The 19,590-nt window shown below is 56.4% G+C and overlaps 1 protein-coding gene across 8 annotated transcripts in view; it reads left to right on the top strand.

Moving 5' to 3' along the window:
* The window catches only part of SRCIN1 (SRC kinase signaling inhibitor 1), a 155,944-nt gene that overhangs the window by 102,438 nt on the left and 33,916 nt on the right, over positions 1-19,590 (top strand). For 6 of the 8 annotated variants that reach the window (XM_067541185.1, XM_067541182.1, XM_067541178.1 and 3 more), the window contains one exon: positions 2,995-3,018. The exons of the other annotated variants lie outside the window; for them this stretch is intronic. In XM_067541185.1, coding sequence (XP_067397286.1) covers positions 2,995-3,018 — 24 coding nt within the window. The remainder of the gene's footprint in view (positions 1-2,994; positions 3,019-19,590) is intronic. 8 annotated transcript variants of the gene reach the window in all.

Raw genomic sequence — 19,590 nt, 5'->3', positions numbered from 1 at the left:
ATCTGGAGACACCTGGTGTATTAAGGGAGGGCTCTGGGACACATTTCACTCTGGAAGACAGGCACTGTGATATCTGGCATCAGGGGATGCAGATCTAGGCTGCCGAGGATATCTGAGCTTGTCATAAGAACGGCTTCCTCGTGCGGCTCAACTCGAAAGGTGATTAAAATCCTTGAATGGTGTGTTGATACCGTCCTGGGATCAGATACCCGCCACCATCCTGAGCAGCCTGTAGGAAGGAGACACGCTCTTAGCGCTCGGCTAGGGGGAGATTTGCACTGGGGTCCCAGCATTGCTGTAACTCTGCTGATGTGGGATAATTACCCCCAGTGCAAAAGCCCAGCAGAGACACATGCACCAGTGCATTCCAGGGTAATACACTGGTGCATCGCAGCTGCTCTGGGTTTACACTGCCCTGGAGAGAAGATTAGTGCAGACAGGGCCAGACACTGTGGGATTTTGGAGGTGATCTCAAATCATACAGCCATGCTCTGCCTTTCCAGTTCTCTTCCCTCTCCTGCTCTCTCCGGGCATTGCCAACAAAGAGGCTTTTGTGGCAATTAGTAGATTCTGTTACTGCAAAGAAGCCATTTTGTAAGTTTCAGGCTGGGAGTGTTTTGGAAAAGCTTCAGGGGGTCGCTTTGGTTCCTGCTGGTAGTTATCTAAGAGTGCCCGGTAATCAGGACTCCTAGGTTCTGACTCTGGATCTTCTGGGTCACGGTCTGACCCTGGAGAAGACCTCTGTGACTCAGGTTTTGTCTGCATGAGAAAGCTGCACCCCTTTAACTGAAATCTGTTTTAGTTCAACTGGTGCAAAGCCTCGGTTGGGTTCAAGAAGGGTTTGTTTCAGTGAGGAGCTGACTGAAGCTACGTGGCTACACGCCACTTTAAGCTGAAATAAGTGGACTTATTCCACTCCGGGTTTTTGATCAGCTTGACTAAAGTGATGGACAAAGACACCTTTAGTTCAGCTGTTGCTAGTCTGTGCGTAGACCATGCCTCAGTTTCCACATCAGTAAAAGAGGGATCATGCGCATGGTGTGTAACCTCACCACGCTGTCTGTTTGCCAAAGGTTTTGAGATCCTTGGATAAATACTCTATATCCTAGAAGAGCAAAGTATTGTCATGGCTCACTTTCTCCATATCCCTAGATCCTGCTGGGGGGAGAGTTTAATCAGCCGTCCATGTTTCCAGGACTTAAGGGCGAGGGGAATATCAGCAAGGGCCCTGCCTTTTAGAAAGGGAAGCATCTTATCATTTACACTGCAATAACAGAGCCATGGCTGGCCTAGTTCAGCTGACTTCTGGTCCATGGGGTTCAGGCTGCGGGGCTAAAAATCCCAGTGTAGACATTCAGGCTTAGGCTGGAACCCAGGCTCTGAAACCCGTGAGGGGAGGGGGCCTCAGAGCCTAGACTCTGTCTGGAGCCCAAACGTGTGTGTGTGTGTTTGTGTGTGTCAGAGAGCCCCTGTGCCAGCCATGCCAAACCCGAGCGACACCAGACCCCAGTACCTCATCGCACTGCGGGCCGGGCAAAAGAGTGTGTCCCAGGGCTTGCTGTGGCCCACTGGACTACCCTTGTCTGAATTCCACCCCTTTGCTCCCCGCTGCCTGGGCTAGCTGGAACCACGCGTCTGTCGAGCCAATCATCCCCTCTGCTTTGTGAGAGGAAAGCCACGCTTCGGCATCATCTGGGCACCCTTTTCCTGCTGGTGTCTCTGCTCCTTCAGGGGCCTTAACTGGAATGCAAACAGCATATTTAGCAAGGGCCTTGGGGACAGTGTGTGTGTGTGTTTTAGAGGGTGATCCCTTCCTGGGCCTTAACCTCCATGGTTAAAGATCAGGAACCAGCTTCCACTGCAATTTTGATTTTAATTCGCTTATTTTGCACAGTCCACAAATTTGCCTACGTTTTGAGTGTGCGATTGGTACTGCCCGAACATTTGATACCTGTAAAATGTAAAAGGCTAAAGTGGCTGGACTCTATTTCTACAGCAGTTGTGTTAAGACTTTTCGTCTCCTGAATTTCATATCGTACCGGTCCCTTTTTTTAAAAAAAAAAAGTGTAATATAGTTGCAGCAAAATGTCTGGTTATCAAAAAAAAATTGTCAGGCATAACATAATACTTGAGTGTTTATATCATTCCAGCAAATTTTTCTTAAGCAGATAGTTCTACTGTGGCTTTTCCAAGTTCCTGCTATTAACAAAGGTCCATTATTCCTTTTCCACGATATTCCATGTCTTTGCTGAGTTGAGTTATTTGAAGATCATCCCGCGAATCAAGTAGGGCCTTGTCTATAAGGGTATGTCTACACGGGAGATGGAAATTACACCTCCAGTGTAGACATAATCCTAAGGGAAGGCCTCTGGTTTGCTTGGCTAGCTAGGGCTTTGTGTGCCATAACTGAATCTCAGCTCCTGTCACTCGCCAAAGCACGTTGGCTGGATGCCAGCGATTCTCCTAATCTTGTGAACGCTCTAAAGGAGCACGGACCACTTCTGCTCTGTCCCTGCCCTCAGGATCACCCCCACAGGGGATGCCAGAGGCAGAAGGATGGGTGGGGTCGGGAGGAGCACCCCTTTAAAAGAAAACTTTCTGGGGAGATACCCATCCGGCAGGGAAGCAGGCCAAGGAAGGCAGCAGCCTTTAGAAATATCCGACATGAAGGCATGAATTTGGTGGGGCATCCTGCGAGAAATCCCCCTCCATTCTTCAGTTTGGCTCCCAACCCGCATCAAACCCTCATGTGTGTTTGTTCCCTATCACCTGGCTGCATGTTCCCCTTTCCCCCAACCCCCATGCCCCACCCACCAAGAGGCATGATGCTAAACAGAACATGTGGGGGACTTTAAACAGAAATTAAACCAAGCTTAATCTCGCAGTTTAAAGTAAACTGTTCTCAAAGCAGAATCTTAATGGTATTTTTTGTTGTTTTGTTTTGTTTTTTGTTTCTTCTTTTTTTTGTTTCTTTTTTGTTTCTTTTTTTGTTAGCAACCCAACTACTGGAGCTTTAAGGTGAGTATTTCTGATTTTTTCATGCTTCTGTTTCAATTGCATGCGCTTTTTCACCCTTTCTCCATCTCTGTGTGCGCAAATGGGGGTTGGGAGTCCGGGATCTCTCACCAGGGCTGCAGTGTTCAGCTAGTTCTGGGTTTGATTCAGGAGCAGCTGAAGCTCATGAGAAGGCTGCAGCTGCTGTTGCCGGTTCTGCAGGATGAGCTCTTGCGTGCATGGGCGAGATGAACCTGAGTCACATTCTGATCTCAGTTACACCACCATAAATCCACAGTCAGAGCACTGAGATCAAGGCCTGCTCTGGGTTTACACCGGTGTAGCAGAGACTAGAATCCTGGCTCCTTGATTCCAGGAAAAGAACAGCAAGTAGAGACAGAGGCCATTGCAGGAGAGCTCAGGAATCCAGTCCAGATTCTTCACCCAGGTGCTAGGTCAAGGGTCTAGAGGGGCAGAGGAATATTCAGACCCTCAGCTTCTTCTAAGCCACGTCACAGACTGGGTTCCAGATAGAACCAGTCCCTCACCTGCGATCTGCTTCTCTCCATTTTCACACACACACCCCTGCACACCCCCCCTCCCCACGTGCAGTGCGTTGATCACAGCTCTGCACTCAGCTCGGACGATCACACCGCACCAATCAGCTTCCCCTTTTGCTTCTCGTGCACGAGCATATTGTGTTTGGGGTTCCAGCGGGGCCGGGGAGTGGGATGTTTGCAAATCCCCTCTCCCAGCCCAAACTCCCCTTTGTCATGGCTAGCTTTAAAAAGCAAAAAACCGTGAAAATGTTTCTTTTTCCAAATAAAGGGTGCAAAGCGAGTGGCGCTGACCGGGTGCCCGTTGTAAACCAAAGCTGTAGCAAAGGCAGCGCTGTGCGCGCTTCATAGCGATCGCTCCTGGAACTTGAGGGCCCTTCCCCGTCACAAGAGGCTGGGGTAATCTCAGCGCCTCTGAATGTAACTCATAGAGGGCTGGAAGGGACCTCGAGAGGTTCATCTCCCCCATGGCGAGGCAGGGTTAAATTTACCTAAAAAACAGGGATCGGAGCAGGGACGTGAGCTTGAGTGTCTCAGAGGCCAGGTGCCTGCCGTCCGCTTGTCAATACAGTGCAAGGAGAAATGTCCCTTCCCCCAGCTCTCCACCCGTTCTGCTGACCGTGCTGGGTGAACTCTGGACTGGATGTGGCACCCATTGGGAGTCACAGACAGTTAAAGCTGCTGCAGGATTGGCTGGCCGTGTCTCCTGAGAGCCGTTGAGAGCGGGTCTACACTGCATTATAAACCCAGGTCTGTGGTACCCAGGTGAGAGACTCGGTGTTTCCAAGCCTGGTCTTGAGTGTCCACACGGCCTTATAAAACCCAGGTCTCAGAGCTGTGCTAACATGTCCATTCTGCAGAGCTTAGTTTGTGCCAGGTGCTGAATCCCAGCACCTCTGGGCTTGGCGGTTCACAGCCCTGGCACCTCTGGGCTTGGCGGTTCACCTCTGGGCTTGCTGGAGCAGTTATGAATGTAAAAAACTTGCTTGAGTCCTGGCATCTCTTTCGTTGCAAATTAAGCAGTGTGTCTGCGGCTCGAGCTGCGTCCACTCTGCAAAATGACGGGGCTTGGACCTGAGTCTCAGAGGGATTCGGGCTCAAACCCGCCCGCCTGGGTGGTCCTCGGACCGGGTCCAAAGTGCTCGGCGACCCGCGTCAGACAGATGTGTGTGCAGATGGTGTGGGGGTGGCTCAAACCTGCGTCTGAGCCTGGGTTTACAGTGCAGTGAAGACACACCCTGAATAAGCCGTTGGAGGTACCTAGCACCTGGCAGGGTTGGACCCATGATTTGCAACTAGCAACCGGTTTGTAACAGACTTGGAAAGAGAACAATCAAACCAGCCCAGAAGTACATTAGAGGTTGCAGCCAGGGGGCCAGCCAATAAAATAGTGTCTCTTCAGATGCTCTGCGGTCGGTGGTGACATGAGGGCCCTGAACACCAGCAGTTTTGTGGTGCACAACGTGGGGTGTCTGGTTGTGAACTGCCACAGCAGGGCATAGGCGAGACTGGCCAGTCGTCTGGGGAACTGGCGATCCGGGTTAGAGTTTAGCGTCGCATCTGGTGGGTGTCAAAGCCCCTGATGTGACCATCTCTAGGTGCTGTGGGATGGCGAATGTATCATATTGGATCAGACCAGCCTAGGATCGTGTATCCTGCAATGCCCAGAGGAAGGTGATAATAATAATGCATCTGACCAGGTGTGTGGTGCTGCACGGGGGGGGGAGGCGGGGGAGGGGAGGGGAGGGAATGATTCCTTCCTGGCCCCTGTGGCAGCACAACTGATAACCTGAAGCATGAGATTTGAGTCCCCTTAGCTGAGATAACTAGGAATGTTGAGAGGCAACTTTGCCTAGCGGTCAAAGCAACTCTGGATGTCAACTAGCTTGCTTGGGTGTGGCTGGCCAAGTCGTGTCGCCACTCTGTGCCTCAGTTTCTCCATCGGTAAAGCAGAGGGAACACCTGCCTGCCTTCTGCATGGTGCTTTGAGGTCCCCGGGCTGGTATTTCTATGTAAAGCTGGCTACAGTGCTGTGTAAACGCTCAGTCTGGTGGGGTGTTAGACCCTGCGATGAATAGAATATTATCAACTCCCTCTTTCTGTCTCCCCACTGGCTCCTCACCTCTTGCCACACAACGTTCACACCCCTTATCCCACTGCTAGGGCTCTGCAGAGTTCTCAGAAACCTTCCCCCATGAAGATCCATGCAGTGACCTCTAACGGTGCAGGGAGCTGCAGGGGAGCCGCGTTGTCTGACTCTGAGCTCGGCTGTCTTTGTTGGCACCGTCTCTCCAGAGCCCCCCGGGGAAGAGAAGAAGGTTGGTGTCCGTGTATTGCCTTAAAGCTTAGCGGGTCCCAGCCCCGGCGCAGGGGCAGTACTGCCAGCGTGACTCTGAGCGAGGCAGCTGCCGGGGACGGGCAGTGCCGGTTACTCCGGGTCTTTGCCTGAGGCGGATCAGACGTTTATTCCCTCTCTGCCCCATCCCATGGGCCTCACGGGCTGGTGCAGAATGGGGGGGTAGGTGGAGCGTGAGCAGCAGCAGGGACATGATGTGGGGTGGAAACTCTTCAAGGTCGTTCAGACCCTTCTCCTTCCGGATGGAGATCGGCAAACCCGGACTGGCCTTAGTGCACCCTGGGGCAGCTGTCCTCCCAGGCAAGGTCCTGGATGACACTGGCATTAAGGGTGCAGTAGAAAGCCTGTGGAACAGGCAGGGACGTTTGCACTTTTGGGTCCGACCACCCAGAGACCATCTCTGCCTCCAGGCGTCACCCACAGCTTCTGGATATCCAAAGAGTCCAGAGATGCAGCTCTCGGGTGTCACTCGAGGCAGGTTTGGTGAAGGACGTTTAGAGCAGAATATTCCTACGGTCGGGAATGTTGTCTGCTCAGCTCACGGCGCGATCGAAAGGGTGATATTCCTTGGTCCCCTTGGGGGAAGGCAAGGAAGGAGCAGCATTGCTGTTAGGGCACTGGACCGGGAGTCCTGAGATCTGGGTCCGGTTCCAGACTCAGCCGGTGGCCTTGGGTGAGTCACTCCGGCTCCCTGTGTCTGTTTCCTCACGGCACGTATAATGCTCTGTGCCAGCGGGTTAAGTCACGATTGTCTGTAAAAAAAACTAGGGCATCCTTGGACCCAGGGCAAAGTCTTTATTATATTGCTCCGGGCAAGGTCACATCCTGAACTGGAACCCCATAGCCTAGCACGGCATCCCAGCAGGCCCCTCCTGGCAGGCCTAAGACCCTGGCTTTCCTACCCCTCACTGGCAGCGCCTGTGCTAGTGATCACCCCCTTGCTGTGCAGTGCGAAGTTTGCTCACTTCCCAGAAACTTTCCTCCCCCGAGCTCCACAGATGACACTAGATGTTCCCCGCAAGGACGCTAGAGACGCCTGCCTCCCCTGGGGATCTTCGAGCTGCCTGCTTTCTCCCCGGCCTGCGAGAGCCACCCCTGAACTTGCGTAACCCTTCGAGATCGCCCTCTGTATCAGCCTGGAGGGGGCCAGGCCAGCCAAGTCCCGACGTGCCATCTACCCTCTGGCCCTAGCCTCCGTGGGGGGAGGAGGGTGCAGCCGGGACGGGCAGGGAGGACACAGTCAGATACTGTCAGGAGGGGGCCGTACAGGTGCCTAGACAGACAAACAGGCCCTTCAGCGGGACCTGCCCTCTCCTGCCCAGCACGGTCACAGCCGCCTGCCCTGGGATGGGCGTGGGTAGAGCGAAGTTCTAGCTTTCATGGCCTGGGATTGCAGGGCGAGATCCCGCAGGAGGAAGCCCAGCCACATCTGCCAGTCCCGGATATTAACGGTCGCTCTTGTCCATTAGCCACAGTCCGGTCCCTGGGCGCCCTGCTCTGGGATGAGATGGGAGCCATGAGAGTGTCAATGGGCCGTTAGCAGAGCCTGGGTTTTCCCCCTGCTCCTGCCACACCCCCCCCACCTTGCCAGGGATCTGTGCCAAGGACATGTCCCCCCTCCACCCCTGATGCCAGGCCCACACCCCCTGGGTTGAGCCAGCCCCCGCCCATCACACGTACAACCCTTCCCGTCAGTCAGGCTAGCCATCAATCCAGCCTCTCTCCACGGCTGTTGTCACGGAGCGTCTGGTCTCCGTGTCCCACCGCAAATTCCAGCGTCCCTCATCCCGGCCAGCTTGGCAACCGGCGACCTTTCAGTTACCTAGCAACCGCGGCCCCGCCAACAGGGATGGGGCAAGCGGAGACCTTCGCCAGGCCCCTTGGCTGCCGTAATCGCCAAATATTTTGGGGGAGTTTGGTGACTTTGTGACAGCCCAATCATGTGTGCGATGTGGACACCCGCCAAGGAGGAGGCTGAGACTTCCTCAAACTCATGTCACTTGTGGCCTGAACAGAGAGCAGGGAAAGGGCTAAGCACAGGTCCCTTCAGGGCTGGATTTACACCTTCCGCAGCCCTAGGCACAGCATCTTCAGCTCCCCTGCCTACCACTGACCTCTGTGTTTTCTGTGCATGGGCGGAGGGCGATGGGGGAGAGAGGGGCTGGGGCGACCGGCTCGGCCAGCTCTGGGCGGAGGGAATATGCTCCCCTCTGAGTTCCCTCCAGCTTCCGGCCTGACCAAGGGGCAGGGCCTCAGAAGGGAAGAGGGGAGCAGGGGGCAGGGCCAGATTTCCAGGCTCATAATCCCCCCCAGTTTTGGTGCCCCTAAAACACCAGCACCCCTAGGTTTGAGCCTATTCTGCCTAATTGGAAATCCGGCCCTGGGTCCCTTCAGCCCTTCCAGTAAAACTCCTGTTGAGTCCCCCAGAACTTTTGGAAACTTCAGATGAAGCAGAATAAAAGTTACTGAAACCGCCTATTGCAATGACCTGGAGTGAGGAGGAGAGAGAGAAAGTGTGCCTCACTGCCCTCTGCTGACTGGAATTGGACTGTCTCTGTTGTGTGTCATGAGCTCTATACTGCTAACAGCAAATGGAGATTCTCCCTTAGCTTAAATGGCAGGGTGTTGTGCTTGCTGGAGCAACCTGGGTTCTGCCTCACATTCTGAACGGCCAGAGAATGTAGCATAATGTGAGCCATGAAGTCCTGTATGGGCAGAGATTTCTTCCTGCGTGTCCTAGGTGCGGGACACCCCATTAGTATGTTGTCTCCGTACGAGGAAGCTGTTCCCATTCCGCTGATGGTCTGGGGACTCGAGGAGTTTGCCTAACCAATCCTATACACAGCAGTGATATTTGCTTGTATGTCAGGCAAATATCAAGCAGGTTTAGCCCCTGTAATCCTGCCACTGCTGCTCCAGAACACAATAAACATTCATTCCCATGCCCTCCTGGTGGCCTTTTGTCTCAGCTGTGCTGGTCCGGCTGTGGGGGAAACAGGCTTTTACTGCAGGATGTTTTGGGGGTTGTTAGAAGAAGGGGAGGACGTTTGGGTGCATCCGCTTGACTCGCGCCTGATCTGCTGGCTTGCCAGCCGGCCTGGCAATGGAACGCCAGCTACGGCGAGGCCCTGCCCCTGGGTGCTCGCAGGAGCGGAGGTGGGCGGGGGAGAAGTTGTGATGTGTTTGCAGTGATTCCATCCGGGTCAGTGGCTGATGGGGGGCTGGAGCCCCAAATTGAGATTTAAAGGGAGCCTGGGTCCAACACAATTTGGGGAGCAGCCAGAAATAATAGCCCCTCCGTAGTGATCCCCGGCCACCTTTCTCTGACTCCTGGGTCTGCCCTCCAGAGCCCCTTAAATAGCTTCCTCCTGGTCCCCCCTTTGCACACTCTTCCTCTCTGTGCTGACCCCCCCGTGACATCTTGTTCTTCCCTTCTCCAGTCTCCCCCCTCACCAGCCCTAGCCCCCCCCAGATCCCTGTCTGCAATGGGAGGGGTAACCTCGACCAGCGTTTCCCCCCAGCCCGTGCCAACCTGTCCAAGGAGATGGGGCAGATGGGAATTCAGGGTGAGGTTGGTGCTACGGGCATCATCAGGTCCCGCGAGAACCGGAGCGTGTCCCCTGCCCAGGGCGCGACCTAGCACCAGAGGAGAGGAAGCTCAGAGCGGGGGACAGTGTATATGAGTGAGGGGGCTAGATCCTCAGCCCCTCCTGAGGGCCAAGCCGCCTGTCTCCCTTCCCCCCGCCCAGTCCCCACACTTGACTTATTCTGATTTCCGGGCGTCCCCCGAAGGCTGCAGTAATTCGCTGCTTTCGGGGGCTGATGCTGCGCGAGGCAGAGTTACTGGAGAACAGAGGGATTTAATGAGGCCTCGGCTTAACCCAGCTGATGGAGGAACCTGCCAGGGTAAATGTCGACAGGGCTGCGGAGGCAGCAGCAGCTGGGGCTGTAATTGATTAGAAGCCTGCGCGTGAGCCGCAGTCTCCCAGCACGCCTGGCGCAGGCTGCAGACGTGACTGGCCTGGCCAAGCGCACAGGGCAGTCCCGCTGGGCCGGGGAGCAATGGCACAGGGGGACGCCTTGCCCGCCCCGCGGCCTGGGGATGGGGGATCCGCTCGCAGCTGTCGTCTTTAGAGAAGAGTCAGTGATGCTCAAAGGATCTGCCCCCCTCCCCCTACCCAGGAATGGGGATGTGGGGCTGGGATCATCCTTTGCACCCTGGGATCCCCTCTGTTGGTGTGTTGTGCCGTGAGATAGGAGCCCAGTTCTGGGGTATCTCCACCCCCCAACCCCCGCCACACGCACATCACTAGTGCCAGGCCCTTGTTGTTCCCCAGGGTGGGTTAGGGGCCCCCGTTTGTTAGTATCGACTTCCACTGGATGGGAATCCAGACACAACACAAAACATACAGGTACAGGTTTACACGTTGGGAGTGGCACCGATGGGCTTTTGAAGGGGAATCCCCTGGGAAGGGCAGGTGCAAAGACGATGGCCTGGGCTGCAGGATTCGATTGGTTGCCATCGATCTGCAAAGCGCTGTGAGAGTGACGGGGAGAGCAGGCAGCAGCCTGCAGCGCCTGCGACCTTCGGCGCTGGTGTGTTGCGCTTGGCTCCGGATCAATGGGGACAGAGCTGCTGACCAGCGGCTGTCAGGGGCCATCACCAATGCGCACTAGGGTGGCGGGACAGGGAACCAGCTGCTGTCAATATTCATGAGGCTGCAGAGTATCAAGGCTTTTAAATATTCATCAGGCAGGCAGAGGCGGGAAGGGCTGCAGGTACCTGCTCGGGAGTGGTCCAGAGAGGGGAGCTAACAGCCACTTGAGCTATCTACCTGGATAGCTTCGAGGAGCAGCTGCCGGGAAATCCCACGGCCGGAGTCAAGTCCCTCCTTCGTTTTGTCTCTCTTGCTCTTTCTTGTTTCTCTCTTTCTCCGTCGCTTGTTCTTTCTTTCTCTTTCAGTCTCATTTTCTCTTTTTCTCTAGTTCATTTTCTCTTTCCCTCTCGTTATTTTTCTCTTTCTCTTTCCAGCTCAGTCATTTTCTCTTTTTCTTTCCCTCTTGTTCATTTTCTCTTTCCCTCTTTCTTTTCTTTCCTGTTCCCGGAGAGCTGAGCAGTTTGCTTATGCCTTGGCAGTGATTCGAGTGGACTAGCAATGATATCAGTCCCCTTGTTTCAGGGGTAACCTATTTAATCAAAACCAGGTGGGGCCCCTCCACGGCTGGCAAGTCCCTGCCCGGCTCTTGCTCACATCTGGCTCCCAGTGGCGGCCCACGCACATCTGTTAGCCGAGGCCCCATGCTTTAGGTAAGGGGTCCGGTTTAAGCATTAATCCGATTTGAGCATTAATCCAGTTAACATTGAGATCAGGATTAATTCCGGGTTAATCAGGATAATCCTGACACAATGTTGAGCATTAGACGTTGGGTGAATTATTGTTACCCTGAGCAATACATTTTTAATTCAGCAGCGAGACCCAGCCGGGGGGGTCGGAGATGGGCGAGGCTGTGGTCCGGAAGGACTGCGAAGGGGGAGTGTTGAAGCCAAATGAAGAGAGCTTTGGAAATCACCCATGGGGGGCCCTCTCCGAGGGATCCCTGTGTGCCCCCAAACTAGAACTGGTGCCCTGATCAGGACACCCCTGAACTGCAGGGCATTTTGGAGCCCTGTCTGCCCCAACCTAACTTCTGTAGGGGCTGGAGAAAAACTCCACCTGCCAGTTACTGCGCGTTCCCATTCCTCTGCTGCGCTTCCCGCACCCACCCGGGGCCGGCCGGGAAGTGACGAGATGGGCTCTCGGAAGGCCCCTGGGCATTCTCACTCGTTACGCAGTGTCCTAAGGAAACCGCCGCGCATGGTCCAGTGAGATCAAACCTGGCCTCTCCACGCTGAAAGCCCCAGCTGCTGTCATGGGAGCTCAGAGAACACTTCGCTGGGGTGGCAGCTGAGCTTGGGTGCCATGGCCACTGACTCCTCTGTGAAGGTTTTCTACAGCATCTCCTCCCCACAGGGGCATCAGCTACTGAGCTGTGGCCATATAGGGACTTTGCTGCACTGCCCAGCCCAGCGCTTCAGCATTATGCAGGCAGTAATGATAGAACTCAGACCTTCCTACTCCAAATGTCCACGCCCCTTAGCGCTTGAGCTAAAGGAGAATCTCCATTAGCAGTATGGGGTCCATGACACACAGTGGAGGGGTTCTGACTCCATCCAGTAGAGGGCAGTGGTGCATATCTACCAACCCAGATCTGAACGGTATTTAGGCTCCTGACTTCCGAAGTTAAGAGCCTAAATACCTTTGAGGATTTGGGCCACGTCGGCCAATTCATTACACCGTGAACAGCCCCTCTGAAATGCAGCCAGCTCTGGGGTGGCAGGAGCTGGTATAAAGCACACTGCACAAAGGTGCAGGGAGGTTTAGACCACCAGCTTCACTTCTCAATTGCTGGCCTCTTTCAGGGAAGGACTCACCCGCGCTGGGACATGCAGGACGGAGGAGGGTCGCTGCTGCAGTAAATGGCTAGAGAGCTCGGCCGCCCCTCTCCAGATGTGTCCTGACGTCAGTGTCTGAGTAGAGCAGGGAGCTGAGTAATGAGATGGCACATCTGGCGCTTAAGCCTCCGGTCCTTGGCTTTCCTTCTGGAGATGGCATTCCCAGGACAAAACGCGTGAGTGCAGATCCCAGCCCAAAGGATGGAGATGTGCAGAGGGGGGTGGATGCTGTCCAGGAGGGAGGCTTGGTTTAGGAAGCTCTAGGGGCCTGTATGTCTTTAGGAGTCGCCGTCAGACAGAGTCAAACCCTTCAGTAAGTGTCTCACTGCACAGCTGCACTGCATCGCTTCACTGCACTTCACTGCACTGCTGCCCCATGGTGCACTGCTCCACTGCCCTGCCCACTGCACTGCTGCCCCATGATGCACTGCTCCACTGCCCTGCCCCACTGCATTGCTTCCCCATGGTGCACTGCTCCACTGCCCTGCCCACTGCACTGCTGCCCCATGATGCACTGCTCCACTGCCCTGCCCCACTGCATTGCTTCCCCATGGTGCACTGCTCCACTGCCCTGCCCACTGCACTGCTGCCCCATGATGCACTGCTCCACTGCCCTGCCCCACTGCATTGCTTCCCCATGGTGCACTGCTCCACTGCCCTGCCCCACTGCATTGCTTCCCCATGGTGCACTGCTCCACTGCTCTGCCCACTGCACTGCTGCCCCATGAAGCACTGCTCCACTGCCCTGCCCCACTGCAGGGGAGAGGGAAAAAAAACAACAAAAGCCTAAACATTATGGGCAAAATATTTGTGACCTTCCCCCCAATCCACCCCCCTTTTTTTTAACCAGTTATAGGGCTGCTTGAAATTTTAATTTTGATTAAAATTTTCATCACCATTTGGCGAGAAGGGGGGATTTCCTCCTGGTTTTTTGCACCCCCCTCCCCCCCCACTGACAGCTTCACTCGCTGTGGATCCTGGCTGGACTCAAGCTGTCAGCCTAGAAATGAAAGGTTGTTGAGCCCTTCCTCAGCCTCCCGGGCCATCCATGCTCCCCGAGGGGGCTAGGGGATTAAAAAAAACAGGCTTGTTCAGGCTGTGGCCCAGCTGTGCCCAGATGTCCCAGCTCCGTTTCTCCCATCCCTTTGCATTCTCCACATTTTGAATGTCTTCAAAGCCAAGCATGGCCCAGCACCCACCAGGGAGACGGTTTCTTTCCCTGGAAATGAAATTTCACACCATGTCAATATCTTTTTCAAATGCATGAAACTGAATAGCCTCTGATGTGCTTTTGCTGGGGGCAGTGCGGGCCTGAGCCGCAGGGATTCACAGCTCTGTTGTCGGTGTAATGGCTTTTCCAGGTGTCTAGGGGCGGGGTGCCCAGCAGCTGGTTTTTCCATCCCTTTTGTGCGCTGAAATCCTGGTCAAAATGCCACTTAACTGGGAAAAATATACCAGCTGGGAGGAAATAACCGACTGGGCCGTGTAGGCATGGATATTAACATTCAGCTCTTTGCCCTTGTTAAAATGGTTTGCAAATATTGACCAGCTAAGTCTCCAGGCTGCTGTGTGACATGGGTTGCGTGATGTAAACCAGCTAGTGCGTAAGTGCCACGCTGCCCTCTGCAGAACAGTATCAGAACTGCACAACTACGTGTCATAGTCTCCACGCGGCTACTGGAAAGTCTCCTTCCGCTCAAATGGGGAGGGGGGTCTGTGCTTTTGGAGCAGGAGGATTCGGGTGCTCTCCGTGAAGTTCCTGGTGGTCATGGAGGGGTTGTTGCAGCATTATCACCCTTGTGTTACAGACGGGGAACCTGAGACCCAGAGATGGGAAATGACACTAAATAAATCAGTGCTGGAGCTGGGATTGGGACTGACTCTGTGCTCCGATGATGGACCTTGTCTGTCTAGCGATATGCAATAAACGTGGAGGACGCATACAGAAACAGACGGGGTTTTTAACTGAGCAGTGGCAGTGAGGCTGACGGAGGCGTTTGTCCGTCGAGCTAGCTGTGTCTACACCAGGGGTCAGATCAGCTTAGCTACGCCGCTCAGGGGCCTGAACTGGTCACACTCCTGGAGGCGTAGGCCAGACTTGGATCACTTGCCCAAGTTCACACCACAAGTCTGGCGTACAGCAGAGAACTGAACCCAGACTCTCCTGCCAGCCAGCTGGGTGCCCTGGCCACCGAGCCGTCCTTCCCCTCTGCCCCCGGCTCATTTCCCATGGTTAGCAGGATCATTTGCTCCTTGGGCACTTGGGCTAGAGTGTATTCGTGGTGTCCAGGCAGCTTGTACCCGACGGGAAAGCAAACCCGGCGTCACTGACGAGCGTGGCTGGGAGCCGGCGGCCAGCGAGGGCATGATGTGTTTGTGGCTCTCCCGGATCCCCCCTGGCGCTGTTACCGGGGTTCGTGTAAAGCTGCCTGGGGGGCTCCGTCGCTGGGGCCATTCCAAGGGGGGACGTCACGAGGCATGGTGTGAAATAACGAGCCCGGGTCGGTGCTTTCAGGGCTTGGTTAATTGGACATAAAACCACACCCGTGCGGTTGGACTAGAGCGTGGGCCGTGCCGGAGGTGGGGACATGGCAGGGCAGGCTAAGCAATGGGGGACGGGTCTCGGTGCGGGCGTGGCAGTGATGGCGGGGTCTCGGCATGGCACTCGGGGTGGGAGTACCCCAGACCCCGCACTTTGGGGGGCCCCGCTCCAGACGGGGCGGGAGGTGTGCGGCTGCAGCCCTCCCAGCTGGGAGTGGGGACCAGGCGAGAGGCGGATAGTGGCATACCGAGGGGGCCAGACCCCCGGGCACCGGCCTGCAGGGGGGTGGCACCGGGCCAGCCCTTCATGACGCACAGGGGGCGGAGGCATGGGAGGCTCAGAGGCCTCTGCTGCCAGCCGCCCCGCAGAGCCTCCTGCGCCCCTGCCCCCTGTGCGTCATGAAGGGCAGGCCAGGGGGAGAGGCTGCTCCATCCGAGCCAGGGGGAGGGACATGGGGGGTCCCAAAAGCAGGCTTGGCCCCTGGGCATCAGAGACCCAGGGTATGCCACTGGAGCCAGGCGGGGGGCCCACACAGTGCGGTTTGCCATGGGCCCCGCACCCCCCTAGGGACGGCCCTGCCTCTCCATCAAGCCCCCATCGCTCTTCACAGCTCGCAGCTCCCCAGCCCTTCTCCGAAGGGCGCCCATCACCTCTCAGCTTGGTCCTTCTCTCCCTCCGTGCCGCCCCCTCACGCACGGAACAGCTTCCGGACCGTGCCGCGGGGCCTGGCCGTACCCCGGCTCGCTGACTTGCCGTAAAGCTCTCTGGGACCTGCACTTCGGCGTGGATGGGTCTGGTGCTGTGTGCGCTTCCCGGTGCCCTGGGGCTGTCACCGCCTGGGGGTACCTATGGGGTGTCAAAAGCGAGGGCGGAGACCATATCTAATCAGTGGGCCTGAGGAGTGAGATGCTCTGTGTCCCCCTATGCCCCCCATCACTTGAGCTGGCGGGACGATTCCTCCCCTACCCCCCATTTAGCCACCCCCGCAAATTGCACCCCAACTCGAAGACTTCCCCCCACAAGTCTCCTCCGCCCCTGTGGGGGCCTGTCTCCGTTCTTCTGGCACCGACGGCTTAACACAGCCAAGCTGGCCAATGCAATACCATCCGTGGCAGAGAGCGGGCGGAGGGAGGAAAAGGAGGGAAGGGGAGAAGGGGACGGGACGAGGGAGGAGAGAGGCATCCTTATCTACCCAGGCAGCTAGAACGAAATTGTTTCTTAGCTGACAGTAAGGGGATTGTTGGAGGCTTTGGAAGCTAAGAGAATTGCTTAATTGTATCTTTTTCTGGGAAGAAAAAGACACTTTCCCCCCTCCTGCCCTTTGCACATGAGGCTTAAACAGTGGCGAATTCAGGGGGCCGCAGCCACGCAGTGGAGACCAGCGGTGGGAAAATGCTGTCTCTCTCCACCCTCCGTGGGCCAGGTGTGTGGGGGGAGACCATCGCTGGTGTGTCACACAGGCCCCTTTGTTAGCTAGTTTCCCTGGGAGGGGAAGAGCCAAGGACTTCTCCACGCTTGGAGAAGAATTGTTCTGGAATAGCGAGTTTGGTAAATTTCCAAGCGTTGACAAGCCCTTGTGCATCTCTCCTACCCCCATCCCGCGAGAGGAAGGTGGGTCCAGTGCTTAGAGTGATGCCCAGGCGCTTTGAAGACCCAGGATTGAGTCTCTGCTCTGCCACTGACTTCCTGAGCGCCCGCGGGGGATGTCATTTAGTCTCTGTGCCTCGGTTTCCCACCAGAAAAATGATAGTTCTGTACTTCACAGGGATGTAGTGAGCATGCTCAGATAGTGCGTGGAAGGTAGTACCCTGTAAGTCCCTGTCACAGATAAAGTTTGTGCATTCTCTGTACAGACCGCATGCCCTTGGATTACAAGGAGTACCACAGGGGCCCCTGGTTCCTGATGTCCACCCTCTAATGCTAATTTCCGAGAGAGTTCCCCTGTGTGCTTAGACTGCGGAACTCACCGCCACAGGATGCAGTTGAGGCCAAGCATGCAGTCAGGGTCCAAGCGGGAGTGGATAAGGATAAGCAACATATCTGGAGTCATGATAGTTAATGCTCACGCCAATCTCTGTAAGGATCAGGAGAAGGCCTGTGTGGGGGCAGATTATCCCACCGCTGCCCACTGTGAGGTTCTTACCCCCTTCCTCTGAAGTAGTTGGTTCTGCCCTCTGCGGGAGACAAGGTTGCATCATCTGGCCATGTGCCTCAGTTTCCCTTTCTGTAAAATGGGGAGAGCACCTGTTGAATTACAAAGTGCTTGGGCGGAGGGCAGCTGTGAGATCTGCTGGCCCAGGAGGAGAAGGCTGGTAAATTACGCTGCTCGTTCCTCTCTTTTGGGGGGTCGGGCTGCAATGGGGCGTGGCCGTTCGGCCGGCTCCCCATTCCTCTCCCCCAGGCCGCACAGCCAGAGACCGCCAGAGCTCCCCTTTGGTACCCTGCCTGGGCCTCTCTTCTCCAGGTTCCCACCCTCCTGCTCGTGCACCCCCAGCTCCCAGGGGTGGATTCATCCTGTTGCCCTCGGGGGTCATTGCTGCCTTCCTGGCTTCAGGGTCTCCTTCCTCTCTGCTCCTCTCCCTTCCCTCCCCAGCTTCCCTGGGACTCCCTCCCTCCTTCTCGCTCCTTCCCCCTTCTTCCTGCCTGCCTTTCCGCACCCTCCCTGCCTGCCGTGCAGCTGGGGGCCCAGCGGATGCTGGGTCGGTCCCAGGGAGGGCTGAGGTGCCGCTGTGTGGTTTTCTGCGCTGTCCCAGGCAATGATCTCCCTGACCTTGGTGCCTCCGCCCGAGATCCCCCGCCCGGCAGCGCTGCCCTCCCGAATGCTATCGCTGCTCGGCTTTCCGCTCAGTGCATCCTGCTGGCGTCACGCCTTCCCAAACAGCAGCTGACCGGTGGCCTTGACCAAACGGGCCTGCGTCCTGGGGGTGGGGCGCCAGGCAATGCCCGTGCCCTGGAGAGCACCGCGTGGCAAGGGGTTAATCAGCCGGCCGTTCCCGTTCCCATGAGGTCAGTTTGGCAGGCAGCTCAAAGCCAGGCCTGTATCTGGTCCGCGTGGCGAAGGAAAGACAAGACGCGGGCGGTCTCCCTTGCTTTCTTTACTGTGCTCTTGAATTAAAATCTCTGCCGCGGCCCCCGGAGTTTATCACTCGCGGTTACGTCATCGCTGGGGCGGAACGCGGCCGCCGCACGCAAGCAGCTCCGCGCCCGCTACACCGTGGCCGGGGCACGCCGGGGGACCCAGTCGCCCAGCAGAGGCGTGCACACTCAGCAATACAGGGGTCAGCTCCCCGCAGGTCCCCACTGCAGCAGGGGACAGAAAGCCAAGGTACTCGCTTGCGATCACAGCAGGGGCTGGCTCTCCGGAGGGATCAGCACCCACAATGGCGGCTGGGCTCTGTGAAGGACTTGATTATTACAGGTCTTTAGGCTCCGACCTCCCATTGATTTCAGTTGCTTTACAGAGCTGGCCCTGAGTCCCTGGGGAAATCTGGCCCAGCTGTGGGTGCTGAGCCCTGGAAAATCTGCCCCCAGGCCTATAAATTAGTAGGAGGCCCAGGTACCTCTTCAATCCCACTTAACTCTTCCAGGCTGCCGTGGGAGGTAACTGATGCCCGGCCTTCTGCATGGGAGTAAATTTCATCCCAAGGTCCCACGACACTTCTCGGTGGGCCTGCCCCGATATCCACCAGGGGCATCGAATTCTCGCAGCCGACATGTTTCCCCTGCAGTTCCCGCCGCCTCCTGAATCCCAGCTTAGTGTGAAGGAGCCAGTGTGGCTGCATTTGAGCAGCCGGCGCAGTGACTGGCTGCGTGTGTTCCTGCGTGCACGGAAGGATAAATAACGGCACCGCGCTGATAGCGCAGCCAGTGGCGGCTTTGAGATGTGGTGGAGAAGGAGATAAGCTCCGCACGCGCCTTTGGGATGAAAGGCAGGCTATAAATATAAGGGTGTGATGATCACTGCTGCTTGTTCGGCACTGGACGGTCCGTCCTTTCCTGTCTCACCGCCGGGGGATAGCACAGGATGTATGAGCCGTGTAATAACCACGGCGAGCTTTTACGAGGCGCTCTTCGTCAGGCGTGGGCTTGAAGCAGGACTGGCCAAGTGAGGGCCTCTGGCCTGCGTCAGACCCACGGCTCAGAACGGCCCTCCCTAGGCTTACGAGCTGTGGATCTGAAAGCACTTTGCAGGTGGGGAAACTGAGGCACCGGAGGGTGATGTGATCTGCCTACGGTCAGCTGGCAGAGCTGGGAAGGAAGCCTAGGTCTCCTGAGTCTCGGTCCGTGCTCGATCCAGGAGGCCACACGGCCTCTATTGTAGCGTATCACGTTTCTAATGTGAAAGCTTCTGCTCCCAGTCTCTATCCTTGCACCCCAAGGCCCATCAGCCCTGCGGAAATGAATAGTGCCCAGAATGACCCCATCCTCTTGTGTGCTGTCATGTGTTCCCCTTCCCGGACCCAGCCGCGGCTCTGTCACCTTGGAAGCGGACCCCCAACGTCAGCAGTGTCCTGCTGAGGGCCAGGGGCCGGGTGGTGTCTGGCTGCCACGAGCACGGGCGCCAGCCGCCTTCCCCACGCGAGCTTTGCGTGCTGCCCCGAATGAGAACAGCGCCCGTCTCCCCCGCTGCTCTGGGGGGTCTCTCCGC

The sequence above is a fragment of the Emydura macquarii genome, unplaced genomic scaffold, assembly GCF_026122565.2.
Source record: "Emydura macquarii macquarii isolate MOO-44397 ecotype Brisbane River unplaced genomic scaffold, CSIRO-AGI_Emac_v2 contig_629, whole genome shotgun sequence".
Lineage (NCBI taxonomy): Eukaryota > Metazoa > Chordata > Testudines > Chelidae > Emydura > Emydura macquarii.
Note: the sequence above shows the minus strand (reverse complement) of the source record. Positions and strands in the feature narration are given on the sequence as shown.